General features: G+C 32.0%; 1 protein-coding gene across 2 annotated transcripts; it reads left to right on the forward strand.

The window, feature by feature from the left end:
* Positions 1-1,289: 1,289 nt before the first annotated feature.
* Positions 1,290-11,561, forward strand: LOC115874916 (thyroid hormone receptor-associated protein 3-like). 2 transcript variants are annotated; one of them, XM_030890214.1, is made up of 4 exons: positions 1,290-1,359; positions 1,433-1,632; positions 1,833-2,319; positions 11,012-11,561. In XM_030890214.1, the coding sequence occupies exons 2-4, from the start codon at positions 1,459-1,461 to the stop codon at positions 11,521-11,523; spliced, it is 1,173 nt and encodes a 390-aa protein (XP_030746074.1). In that variant the 5' UTR covers positions 1,290-1,359; positions 1,433-1,458; the 3' UTR covers positions 11,524-11,561. The 2 variants fall into 2 exon arrangements, with proteins under 2 accessions (XP_030746074.1, XP_030746073.1); XM_030890213.1 differs by having other exon boundaries at positions 1,297-1,374.
* The last annotated feature ends 2,969 nt before the right edge of the window (positions 11,562-14,530 follow it).

A 14,530-nucleotide genomic window follows, 5' to 3' on the forward strand; every position in this document is an offset into this window, starting at 1 on the left:
GGGTGAGCATCCGGTATATCTCAATCACCCTGTATACATATTTTTAAAATGTACATCTATTGACCCCATATTTTATAAAAAAAAGTGAAGATTGGATTGAAAATTTGAAGAATATCGAACTATTTGTTTTCATTGTCTCTCCCTAATCTTGGATCATCGATAATATACATATATACCGTATGATCGAAAAAAACGTCGTCCAGTTGGCTGGAAAATGATGATCGATGACATTTTCCATATAAATTTACATATAAAATGACAGCGATCTTCATTTCATAGCCATCGTTGACGCCGTTTTTTCTCCATCATCTACATAATATAAAATGCTAATGTTTATCTGTGTCGTCCATAGGTGTCGTCTCTACTGAAGTAACGACTTGCTCTAGAAAGTTGCTTTTTTTACTAAAAGATAGCTAATTGGCTCTTCCAAAAACTGTCGTCGCCGGACTTTTTCTTTTTATTTAATTAAAAAAAAATAAAAAGTATTTTTTTTTCTGATGTTGTGGCGGATGCGCGAGGCTTCAACTAGTCTACATAATATAAAATGCTAATGTTTATCTGTATCGTCTCTACTGAAGTAACGACTTGCTCTAGAAAGTTGCTTTTTTTACTAAAAGGTAGCCTAATTGGCTCTTCTAAAAACTGTCGTCGCCGGATTTTTTGTTTTTCATTTAATTAAAAAAAATAAAAAGTATTTTTTTCCCGATGTGGGGTGGCGGATGCGCCAGGCTTCAACTAGTATCTTATAATATCGTATAATAAATTATACAGGGTGTCCCAGAAATAAGTGCAAGTATTTTAACTGGTAGTCCTCAGAAACATGCCTATGAGGTATTTTTTGCGAAAAGAAAAATTTGAAAATTTGGAATTTGTTAAAAAAAATTTTAGAAATTTTTTTAGTTTTAAGTTAAAAAACATAATTTCTTGATAATATGGCAACATAGGTAGTAGCTTAAATTTACATGAAAGGAAATCCAGAAAAGATCCAGTGGTTCTCAAAATTTTAGCAAAAAATATTTTTTTTTGGAAATTTTCAAAGTAAAATAACTCGTTTATTTTGGACTTCTTTGAAAAACGGTAAAGAGAAAAAATGTTTCTTTTGACCAGATCTACCATCCCTTAAAATACTTGCACTTATTTCTGGGACACCCTGTATAATGATTCCAAGCTTCTGTATCTTTAGTTGCATAACTTTGGCATATGAAATTATTTTGACCTAGGGTTTTTCAATTTTACGGTATATATTATGTACAATTATGTATATATTTATATTATTATATTGGCAACAATGGAATGCCTAATTAGAAAATACCCGTCCCAAAAAAGATAAATAAAGGTGAAGGTTGAAGATTTTCTAATGTATGTAAACTATTGGTAAACCACTCATTTTATTTTATTTTTTCATTGTAATAACTTTCATTACTCTTTGTAGTTAATACAATTTTATAGAAATATAAAATGACTGACAATGAGGCTGTGCATAGATCTCAACCGCCAAGGAAAAATTTTCGCCAAAATAGGCCTCCTCCCATGAATCCCGGTGTTAGAAAGGCCGTAAATAATTTTGGAGTCACGGATTTGCGGCAGCTCCTAAATAAAAAGCATCAAGAACAAGATGATAATGGTTCTAAGGTACTTACCTATTTATTTATGTGACTTCTTATTAAAAATTGGCCACTGCAGTTTTCACAAACACAGTTTTACTTTGGTGTATTCTAATTGATTTATCTATTTTTCTATTGTAGCACCAAAGGTTTTACCCTAAATTGTTTTAGTACCAATTATTGACAAAGTTTCTTATATTCTAACTTATTTCTTTGTTTTTTGATAAGGAATCAGAAAATAAACCAAGAGGGGCAAATCCTCCTCCCGATCCAGAATATAACTTCTTAAAGGATGCATCTAGAGATGAAGTCAAACATTATCAGCCGAAAAGAAATGAAACATCTGGGAAACATCATAACAGGGAGGGTGATGGTGTAACAAGAAGAACCAAAGAGAAAAATGAAAATGATCCACAGTATAAAAATCAATCACCAAGAAAAAAAGAAAATGCTGATGGACTAAAAAAGGAGCTACGTTTCTCTGATACCCCAAATATTGTATTGGAGGGACAAAAGAAAGAGCCACGTTTCTCTGATACCCCAAATATCGTATTAACATCTCAAAATGCTCAAAATAGTAGGAATAACTATAAGTTGAGAGATAATACTAAAAGAAAGGATGAAAAGATAGAAAATCCTGTTAATATTAAAGTGGAACTGAGTACTACAACAGGACAGAGAAGTTGTACTTTGGACGAGAATACTAAAATCCCAGGTAATTATTTACATCAGTTTTTCAGTTGTTATATATATATATATATATATATATACATATTTTTTCTGGATAATTTATTATACAGAACATTCATAGTCAGACATATCACAGCCACCTAAATTTAATCAAGTAATAAGTATTTAGTGACACTAAACCATAAAAATGAAAATATCTAGGAAAATCTTTGTCTGAGAGGTTGGCCTTAATAATTTAAAGAGACATTATATATCGGAATATACTGGATGTTTTATTTGAAATAGAAGAGTAACTTGCTTGCAAAAGTGACCAATGTTATGTTATATTAATTTTGTCTCACCCTGTATAACTTTTGGCGTCAGGTTTTAATTTGATTTAAAGTACACTGTTGAACTCCCAAATAAAATTCTAAGTTCCCATTCCAAATTAGGTAGCTTTTATTGGAAGTTAAAATGTATTTGTCATTTTTAGAAAATGGAAAATGTCAAAAACCTTACATTTTAGTAATTTGCTTTTCTAATGAAACTTACCTTTATTTTCTCATAGAATCCGAAAATCAATTAATATAAATTTTGGGTGTTTATGTTTTGCTAAATATTAGCTTAATTATTATTAATTTAGCTTTCACAAAAATCAAGAAAAAGTATGGGAAGAGTGAAAACTACCCCTACCTCAACATAAATTGTATAAATATTTTTCAACTCAACCGACGACCGATTTTTTTTTCATAAAATGGTCCTCCTGGTATTTACTACATTTTTTGTCTCTTTTAAAAAAACGCCACCGCGCATACTTTTTAAGGAAAATAAATATTTTTCCAAACCTAACTTCCAAAAAATGTTTTTTTGTCACGTTTTTTGTCAAATTTTTATCACTTGTATGGAGGCGAATAAAACCTGTTATCATTGATTGAAAGAATTGGGAAGATACCAACCTAATGGGCGAATTTGTGATAAGGTTGATTTGATCTCCCCTTGCGTCTCAATTGCTGTATGGTGGACTCTGGTGGAGACACCAATCGTTCTGCGGTCAACGTATAAAACACTTATTTTCTCTAATTCGGCCAGCGAAGGCATATCGAAAACGGAGTCGATCTGAAAGCGACAGTGTTGCCATGTTAAAATGTGTAAAATCTGTAATACGTTTGACGAAAATATCTTTGGATGAAAAATCCGCTTTTATGTAGGTATTGAAATAATGATGAAATTGTCTAACATAAACAGAGAATAAAAAATAAAGTAAAAATTCTTTTATACAAAATTCTTATAGGTACTGAATATGTTGTATGATTGAAAAAGTCGTGTAGTTAGATTGGAAATGACGATTACTGACATTTACACATCTACTGTCATTATTGACATAACAGCGATCTTTATTTCCAGACCAACTCTGACGCTGTTCTTCGTTTAATTATATAATATTATATTAAATTGTTTAATAAAAACCGTATTATTAACGTAGTAGACCCAAAATCCGTATATCTACGGATTAATCAGTAGTTCTGGCAACACTGTCTCCGGCAACCACTCACTCTGTCCACTGAAAGCAGAACTTACGGTACAGTCATGATACAATAAACGAAATATAAGATCCTTGGCGGTCGCAAATCGGTTCTCCACGCGCATGACGTCAACCGGGTAGTATTTTTTTGTTAAGCTCCGCCAGCTACATACACAATACCTTATCTCATAAGATCCTTGGCGGTCGCAAATCGGCTGTCGACGGGCATGACGTCACCCGGGTAGTAATTTTCCGCCCACTACATGCGTAATATCTTATCTTTGTTCATTGTATCATGCGGTACAGTATTTTTTATCCGCTTCGCTGTAAACGGCTATCAGCGCGAAGCAGCACAGAGCTAAACTAAATCTCGGACAGGCTGACGGTAACGCCATCTACATCTCGAACTCTTATTTCTATAATCGAGGCTATAGTTGACGAAAATATGGAATTTTATGTTAGCACCACAAATTCTATTTTGACAATAAGCTTCATAAAAAGCTTAAAAATTAATAAATTTTAGATTGTTTAAAGTTCGGGTTTATTTTTGATTGATGTTCTCTAACGAACAAACGAAGCACTTTTGTATAAAGGTAAATTATGTTCAATTAACTTATTTCAATTCAAAATACTACTAACATGTCAATACGATGTTTAATTATTATTTGATTATTAGATAGATTTTTAATATTATTTTGGAAATTTTCAATTGATTTGTCAAATATTGAAATTTGATTTTTAATAATAGTTTTTATTTTTAACTGATTGTCAGAAAGATTTTCAATGGCTTTATTATATTTTCCAGCATCATACTGATCTAAATTACCAGTTATTGATTTGATTATCGATCCCAGTCCATCAATTAAACCACGTTTATATCTATTATTATTAGCACTATATAAAGGATTAATTTGTTTAATTTGAATATTTATTTTAGTTTGCAATAAATTTGCTAAATTATAAGAGTTATAAAAATTATATTTGTATGTTTTTGAAAAATTAGTATTATTTTCAAAAGCAATTTTTATTCTAAAATATTGATTTTGAATTTCATTAAATTGTTGAATTAAATTAGTTATATCAAATACTTGTATAAATTTCCCAGTGTCGATTTTATTTTGGGCGTTGCCTAATTTTAAGGGTAGTATTCCTGGGTTATCATTCATTCGGTGGTATTTTGGTTCTCCATAGGTGGTGGCGAATCTGAAACAACAGGTGATTTCCTCAATTCTTGAATATGTAGTATTTCTTTTTTATTCGGATCTTTTTTCCGGGTTATTTCCACTCGATTCCTTTCTAACATTTTAGTTATAGTATATGGTCCCAAGAATTTATTTTTTGATTTATTCCTTTTTAAAGGGTTTAATTTATATACCGTCTGTCCTAATTTAAATTCATCATTTGTGTTTCCTTTTACATTGTGTTTAGAAACAACTTTCTCTTTTTGTTTATTTAGATCTTCCTTTACTTTTTCATAAACTTTTTCTAGTTTTTGTTTATTTTGGCTATAAAGAAAATTTTCTTCTTCAATAACCAAACTCATAGCTTTTTCTAAAGTTTTTGGATCTCTTAACCGAATATTATTTTGTAATTGACCACTTAAGCCTATAATAAAAGTTTTCAATGCGAGTTCTTCATAATTTGCTATTTTTATAGTGTGTTCAGCTGGGTTTAGACTTAACATATTTAATTTTGAAAATACTAACATACATCTCGAACTCTTATTTCTATAATCAAGGCTATAGTTGACGAAAATATGGAATTTTATGTTAGCACCACAAATTCTATTTTGACAATAAGCTTCAAAAAAAGCTTAAAAATTAATAAATTTTAAATTGTTTAAAGTTCGGATTTATTTTTGATTGATGTTCTCTAACGAACAAACGAAGCACTTTTGTATAAAGGTAAATTATGTTCAATTAACTTATTTCAATGCAAAAAAGTACTATTGAAAAAACCAAAAGTTTTAGAAATTTCTCGTGAAACAGGAACTGAATGAAACTAGTTAAATACATCAATAAATTTTCATTTATGTCATATACTAACATATCAAATCTAGTTTTTTTATCTGTCAAGCGGCTGCTATACGGTAGCGACTTGCCTGCGTGGTATAGTTTGCGCAAACTAGGTTAGGTTAGGTGTGGGTCCGTTCGTGGAAAAGTCAAGTGGCGAATTATTGTTTTTTATTGCTTATTGTTAAAGAAAAAACAGCAAAATAAACGGTATAGATCGAAGTGGAGTAAAACTGGCTTTTAAATAGAAAACCATTTTCTTGTACGCATCATTTTTTCTGTTTCTATCGGAATAATCTTTCGATTTTATCTTCCATAGGCATGGCAACGATCAATATATTTTAATGAAACTCGTCATAAACTCCTTATTGGAATAAGTACGCATATCAGACATTTTCTAAGAGTTGATAACTAATAACACAAAACCCATAAAACTGTACCTTGAACTCGCTGATACCGTTTACACGTATGATATCACCACACAAACTGGTTTGTGCAAACTAAAATCTTTAAAGGGCCGGCTACACGTACAAGCTTTACCACGAGCTTACCTGCACAAACCTGTTTGTATCACGAACTCGCAGGGTGTAGACGGTAAAACCGTAGCACGCACAAACCAACAAGCGCGGCCTGCGTAAACGTTGCGCGGCTAAAGATTTTAGTTTGCGCAAACCAGTTTGTGCGGTGATATCATACATGTAGACGGTATCAGCGAGTTCAAGCTACAGTTTTGTGAATTTTGTGGGTTTTGTGTTATTATTTATCAACTCTTAGAAAATGTCTGATATGCGTACTTATTCCCATAAGGAGTTTATGATGATTTTCATTGAAATATATTGATCGTTGCCAAGATTATTCTGATAGAAACAGAAAAAATTATGCATACAAGAAAATGGTTTTCTATTTAAAAGCCAGTTTTTACTCCACTTCGATCTATACCGTTTATTTTTCTTTTTTTTTTTCTTTAACAATAAGTAATAAAAAAACAATAATTCTAATATTAAACAGGTTTTTTATTTAAAAGCCAGTTTTTACTCCACTTCGATCTACCGCGTGCGTCTCAAAAGTGGCACACCCCTATAACTTTTTTATTTTTTCAGATAAAACAACGATATTTGGTATGTTAGAATATGACAAAAATTGGGATTGATTGACATATCCAATTGTTTTCTGTCACTTCCGGTTTCACCGAAATCACTACGACTTGATTTTTAAATGGCACCCTCGGTATTTTTTTACTTTATTCGATAGAAAATGATACTCTGAATAGAATTGACATATCATATGTGAACTTTTGACATTTTTGCATATGGTTTATTTGAAATTGTAACATACGGTTCATAAGGAGAATTTGACTCGAAATACCAAATGTGTGGTATCAAATTATTCGTAAAAAAATGCTTTTTCAAAATATGCTAATGAGCCGCCCTCGTTCCATTTGAAAAAATTGAGATATAATTAAAAATACGATTTGGGCATCTTTTAACCGGCCAGGACAAGACACTAAAAACATTAGACGATCAAATCTATTTTTCCAAGGCTCCTTGATTAAAAATTAGTGTTTTTAACATAATCGTGGCACTCTAGATTGAAATTTAAAATACAATTTGTTTTTGAGCGAATATATCTCTGCACCGCCACGAAATTCGATGCTGCTCGAAGCAATTTCAAAAAACAACTAGTATGGATGGAAAACCTATTATTTGGACAACCATCGATACAGGCGGCGAGATACAACGGACAACGGAGTGGGGTATGGGCTACGGCGCGCCGCGTCGTGTTGGGCTGACAACAGCTTAAAAATAATAGGATATAAAAGAAGCAGCTTTTTTGAAACAGTTGCGGGCATAACGCCTGGCGGTCGAGATAACAGGAGTGGGAAAGGAGCGCTGCTGCATCGGTCGATTGTCGATGGAGGCTCGCAACGGGTTGGAGAATAACGCATCAGTTGTTTTAGCTATGTTGTTTTCTTACCTGTTACGAGCATAACAGAACGGCGTTCGAGATAATCGGAGTGGGAAAGTAACGCTGCTGCATCGGTCGATTGTCGATGGAGGTTTGAAACAGGTTGGAGAATAACGCATCAGTTGTTTTAGATACATATTGTTTTTCAACCTGTTACGAGCATAACGGGCGGAGGTCGAGATATTATGGCGCTGTATGTTTCAGTACTTTGTTATTAAGTTTCAATATTTAAGTATTTATTTATTCTGAAAAATTTTCAGAATAATATTTTAAGATTTTTTAAAAATGTATGCAGGGTGTTTTGAAAAATCTGGTCATTGATTAATCAGGATCCTGCTTAAAGCCCTTGACGTAAAAAGCTGATTTTTAGAAAACGGATTGACTTTAGGGTGTAGAGGTTCGATAAGAAGGGATTTTTCGAAACTCAAATTCTAAGGGGGTGAAACCACCCTCAAATATTAGAATATTTTTTATTTAAAATTGGTGAGTTTTTCGAAAAAACTCTTAAACACGTATATTTTATTTTGTTGTTTTACATATTTTGAGATTTTTACAAAATATATACAGGGTGTTTCATAAAATATGACCACTGAGTAATCATGATTCTGCTTAAACTGCTTGACGTTTAAAGCTGATTTTTGGCAAACGGATTGACTGTGGGGTGTAGAGGTGCGATAAGGGGGGGTTTCTCGAATCTCAAATTCCAAGAGGGTGAAAACGCCCCTCAAATATTACAATATTTATTATTTAAAAAACGGTTAGTCTTTCGGGAAAACGATTGGACACGCATAATTTATTTTCTTTTTTTACATATATTGAAATTTTTTAAAAAATAATACAGGGTGTTGCAAAAAGTTGAGTAATTGATTAACCACGATTCTGCTTAAACTGCTCGACGTTTAAAGCATATTTTTGGCAAATGTGAGAAAATTTTATCCAGTTTGTATGTTAATGGAAATTCTTGCTTTGCTTTATCATCACCATTACAAATTAATAATTCGACGCGAACGAAGTCGCGGGTACAACTTAACAAGTATAGCTAGAGACGTGAGAAATATAAAATAAGAGACGCCCCCCGATGCGTAGTGGACATCCCACAAATTTGCTTCAATCAGATTTTTCGTAGCGTAACTGCATCTCTCTTCCGCCGAATGCGTTCTCTCTCTTTCGTGTGCGCGACCGGTGCTATCCCCAAGTCTCTTCCTATATTTGTCAAACTGTACATGCTAGTTTAAGTGTAAAATTAATTCGAACTCTAGTGTGTAGTTGGTTTACTTATGAAGAATATACTACACATTTTCTTATATTGCTATTTTTTGACCGCAAATGGTAAAATCATAACTAAGAGCTTCTCGCCCGTCGAGTGAGATGCACCCTGTACACTGCTACGCAATTCAGAATCGGATCGAGGGGTAGGGCGTAGGTACATCGGAATTTATAAATATAGACGAGTGGCGGCATTTTGGCTTTTTTATATTGCAGTTTGTAAACAGCGCTTATTTGTAAACAACCCCCGTTTTTAGAGAGGTATTTTAGATAACAATCGATATTAAGAAATGTTATAACACCCTGGAAATACTACCACCAAGCACGTCATTGTTGCAACTTGCAACTGCGTTAATACGCCTGGCGGTGACCGCCTCTTTCAGATATTTAGCAATAAAATAAAGAAACCTGTTATTTTTAAGCTGTTATTTTAAGCTGTTTTTTATAAATAACTATAACAGTTTCAACTGTTATCTAAAAATAACAGTTTTGCCCATCACTATCGTGTGGACACCGCACAGTGTTCCTTGTATTTTGCACAAACTATACCGTGCAGGCAAGTCGCTACCGTATAGCCGCTGCTTTAGCAGCGCGACGTTTACGCAGGCCGCGCTTGTTGGTTTGTGCGTGCTACCGTTTTACCGTCTACACACAGCGAGTTCCTGCTACAAACAGGTTTGTGCAGGCTCGTGGTAAAGCTTGTACGTGTAGCCGGCCCTTAAAATTAAAGAAGTTATATGGGTGAGCCGCTTTCAAAAAACGGCCAGTATCTCCAAAAAAGTCCTACTTATGGGTATTTCGCCAAATCTACAAAATAAAATAGTTGTTTTTTGTAAACACTACTGCGTTAATCCAACGGAGACTAATTGTCAGCAGTGGTTTACTAATAAACAAATTTGCCTAACAGACAAAAAAATGCTTAACGTTTCGGAAAGTATATTTTTCCGTCGTCGGAAGCAAAAAAAATACAAAAAACAAAGAAAAAAACTATTTAAAATATCTAAATGAAATTTGTGCGAATAAATTAATTTCTTACAGTGGCGAAATAACCCATAAGTGGGGCTTTTTTGGAGAAGGCTCGCCCCTATTAACTTTTTTATTTTTTCAGTTAAAAAGAACGAAATTTGGTATGTTACTATATGACACAAATCAGGATTGATTGACGTATCCAATTGTTTTCGGTCATTTCCTGTTTCACCGGAAATTACTTCAACTTTTGATTTTTAAACGGCCCTCTCGGTATTTTTTTACTTTATTCAATAGAAAATAAAGCTCTGAATAGAATGACATATCATATGTCAACTTTTGACATTTTCACATATGGTTTATATGAAATTATAACTTGCGGTTCGTAACGAAAATTTGACTCGAAATACCAAGTGTGTGGTATCAAATTATTCGTAAAAAAATGGTTTTTCCAAATATGCTAATAAGCCACTTTTATTCCATTTGAAAAAATTGAGATATGATTAAAAATATGATTTGGGCATTTTTTAACCAGCCAGGACAAGACACTAAAAACATTAGATGATCAAATCTATTTTTCCAAGGCTCCTTGATTAAGAATTAGTGTTTTTAACACAGCCATGGCACTCTAGATTGAAATTTAAAATACAGTTTGTTTTTGAGCGAATATGTCAAAAGTTGACATATGATACGTCATTCTATATAGACTGTCATTTTCTATCTAATTAAGTAAAAAAAAATACCGAGGGTGCCATTTAAAAATCAAAAGTTGTAGTCAGTTCCGGTGAAACAGGAAGTGACCAAAAACAATTGAATACTTCAATCAATCCTAATTTAGGTTATATAGTCCACATTTATGTTATACATACCAAATCTCGATTTTTTATATGGAAAAATAAAAAAGCTATAGGGGGTGAGCCACTTTTGAGACGCACCTGGTAGACATTTTTATAACAGCCAGTATATTAAAATACTCCTTTGATTCAAAAGAGAATAATTTTTTTTAGATATTAAACATGTACCAGACCAAATACAACAGAGACCATTTCGAGGAGGATTTAGAGGGAGAGGTAGGGGCAGGGGTAGAGGCAGAGGTCGAGGTTACTATCACGGCAAAGGCACAAATTCAGGTGAATCTAATAGAGATATGGTTAATAAAAATAGAGAATCAGAAACATCATCAGAAGATCCTCATTCAAAGCGAAATGAAGTATTCCAGACTGAAAATGAAGGGAAAAAATCAGGTCCAGAACCCAATATTGATAGTGTCAATATTGAAACTTCTGAACACAACCCTGATTTGGACGATTACGAGGACGAAGATTATAGCGTCAATTATTCCAGCGAATATGACAACAGCTTCGAACGAAAAAATGAAGCTGATGAAGATAACAATGATCTCAACAATTCTGTAGCAATTGATGCGAATTTAAAAGATTCAATTACTATAACATCATCTCAGTTTCAAGATGGCGACATAAAACGATCTGTTAAAGTTGAAACTGATGAAAAAAATTGACTTTTGTGATAATAAAAAAAATAGAAGTATATACATCTCTAAGGAAAATTATTATTTTTCTATGCATTTTAAAGAGCCTAAATTCACTTTGGGCTGTTATAAAAAGATACTAGCACAATGATTTTTAAAGCTAATGAGAAAAAAATATAAATGTTAAATTATTTTCATAAATTGTACATGTGTAATTAGCTGCTGCCTATTTAACTGTTTTTAAGAACTTCTGAACTAACCCGGCTAGTTCATACTTAAAATCTTTTCATCTTATTATTTCAATTGTTTGCTTTATCCAATGTGATCAAAATCACAATAATAAAGGCTGTATTCCGTTGCAAAACCAGGCGAATCAGGCCGGTAAACTACGGTAAAGAGCGGTTCCTGAAAAACATCGGTTTGATAAAATACTGGAAACGTCAAATGTTGACGTTTTCTAAATTTCAATAAGTACCTCTATTTTAAAATTTATCTTTTATGCATTTTTAATGTACCTATTCTCTGCTTTTACGTTTGCTTCTTCTTTTAAATGGAGTTTAATATTGAAAAGTTCTTTATTAATAAACTGTTAAACTCGTTAGACAGCTCAAGTGAACATTTGCAAGTCCAATATTAAAACAGATCAATAATAAATAAACAAATCTAATCAATATTTATATTTTTATAGCTCACAAAACATTCACGATTTCTTGTTGTCTTGTTTTTCATGTTTTCTTTAAACGTTCCTGACTTTAAGATAGAATGGCTGCATGATAAGTTTTAAAATGGTCCTAAAAAGGCATTCTATTTAGTCAAAGAAATTTATTTACCTTTACTGCCTACCGCCATTGCTTTTGGATGTAAATACAAAATATTACAAATTTTAGAAATTAAATGAGAATTTCACTCGAACTTATATTTGCTTGATTTCTGTCGCATAAATGACATTGATTGACAAACAAAACCAGAAAAACCAGCCTTCTCGCGCTGGTTAGTTTGGTGACAGTTATAACCGAATCTTTCAGGAACCGTGTTCCGTAATAAGAAAACTTTCAGGAAACCGATAGAAACGGAACATAAAACCATAACCAAGGTAAGCAACGGAAACGGAATACACCCAAAGTCTTACTTCAATAAACTTCAAAAATTGACATTTTTTTCTCATGTTTCTTCTGATTTTTAATTTTTTGTCAAATACCTAAGTCTTCCAAGTTAACTATCTGTCTAAATATGAATTAGTCAACTAAGGGTTCTTGGTTGCCTAACCAGTTAAAAGGAATGCAGCTGTTTAAATTTAGAGATGGATTTATTTTCGTAGCTAAAACTAAGACTTTTTGACAAATAAATTAGGTAAATGCTCCTGGATATATAGGGTGTGCACGAAAAAGTTTGCAAAAATAAGAAAAGTTTTTATTATGTATTTATTGAAAAAAGTTTATACATCCGTATTAAATATTTATGTACAAATAGAGTAAGTTCTGCATTACCAATCAATAATATCTTTCTTCCTGTTTTTGTTATTACTAAATTGGTGGATATTACCTATTCTAAATTCCGTCCTAAGGATTTCACAGCGCATGCGCAGATGAAACAACTGCCGTATATTTTCTTCTGCGCAGCATATCACGTTACTAGTACTAGGACGGTTCAGAATAAGATAAACCCAAAGTAAGCTAATAGTAATTTTGAATAATATGTCAAAATTAATTGTGACAATTCTTGTGATGGATATTTACAAAAACGGTTTTTGGTCGTGTAAAAAGTAGGATTAAATGACAAACGTCGAAAAGTGTCAATGAGAAAACTTGATTTTTCATTTACATTCATTTTTATTTTTTATTAATATACAGGGGCCTTCAGAAAACATATTTTATAGACGTACTTTAGACAAAAATTATTCCGAATACAATGTTTTAACAATGTTTGAAAAAAAAATAAAAATATTTTTTTCCCAATAATTTATTGCAAACTTTTTTGCGTACACTTTTTATATAAAAATATATCTCTGTGATATGAGATTAACTTTTAGCATCATCACAAAAACCTTGGATACAGTATATTTTACTAGATAGTTGATTTTAAATAATAGTAACGTTATTTTAAATTGTTATAATTGCTTTAAACGCACATATTTATGCAGGGTTTTAGCTTTTTTTTGGTGTAATAGCATTTTGTCTTATAGTAATCGCAAAATATAATTTCATACGCGTCGTCAAGATCGAAATTGTTTAGGCTTTGAAGCTATTTTGCATTATTGAATATGTCATTGTTTATTTTTTAGTTTCTTTTGTTAAAGTTAACTCAACACAATACAGAAATAAGCTTAATCACAGACTAACTTGAGTCTGTGGCTTAATATATTAACTCATTTTTTGTTAAATGCCTTAATAATATTCGTAAGTAAATTAGAAAGGACCATTAACAATTAACAATGATAATGATTAAGAAATCATTTTGTGACAATTATCATTGAATCATTCTATTTCCATCTTTGTATACATTTCTTAATGCAGTTCATTTATTATTTACCAATTTTATTAACTATTTAAAAAAATATATTTGTTACTGGTTTAATAAGTTATACAGGGTGAGTCTTAAATAAGTGCAAATATTTTCAGGGGTGGTATATTTCGACCCCAGATACACGTCTATGAGGTTTCTTTCGTAAAAAAATATGTTGAAAATCGTGCATTTTCTTTTAAACTTCCCTGTATGTTTTTAAAAAACTTTGTTTTCAAAACTGCTTGCTCACCGCAAATTTTCCCACGGTATAATTTCTTAATCTCTGATAATACCATATAGTTACAGTTCTACTCTATGGTTACGGCACCAAAAGGGACGCAAATACACAAAAAATCCGGTGGCTCTCAAAATTTAAAAAATGGTAAAGAGAAAATAACTTTCTTTTATCGAGATATACCAGTCTTGAAAATATTTGCACTTATTTAAGACTCGCCTTGTATAATAATAGAATCTACTATTGTTAATTCAGTAGAATCGTAAATAAAAACATAATAATACCTTCATTAAAAATACT

Source organism: Sitophilus oryzae, unplaced genomic scaffold (assembly GCF_002938485.1).
Source record: "Sitophilus oryzae breed Bouriz unplaced genomic scaffold, Soryzae_2.0 scaffold_1307_pilon_pilon, whole genome shotgun sequence".
NCBI lineage: Eukaryota > Metazoa > Arthropoda > Insecta > Coleoptera > Curculionidae > Sitophilus > Sitophilus oryzae.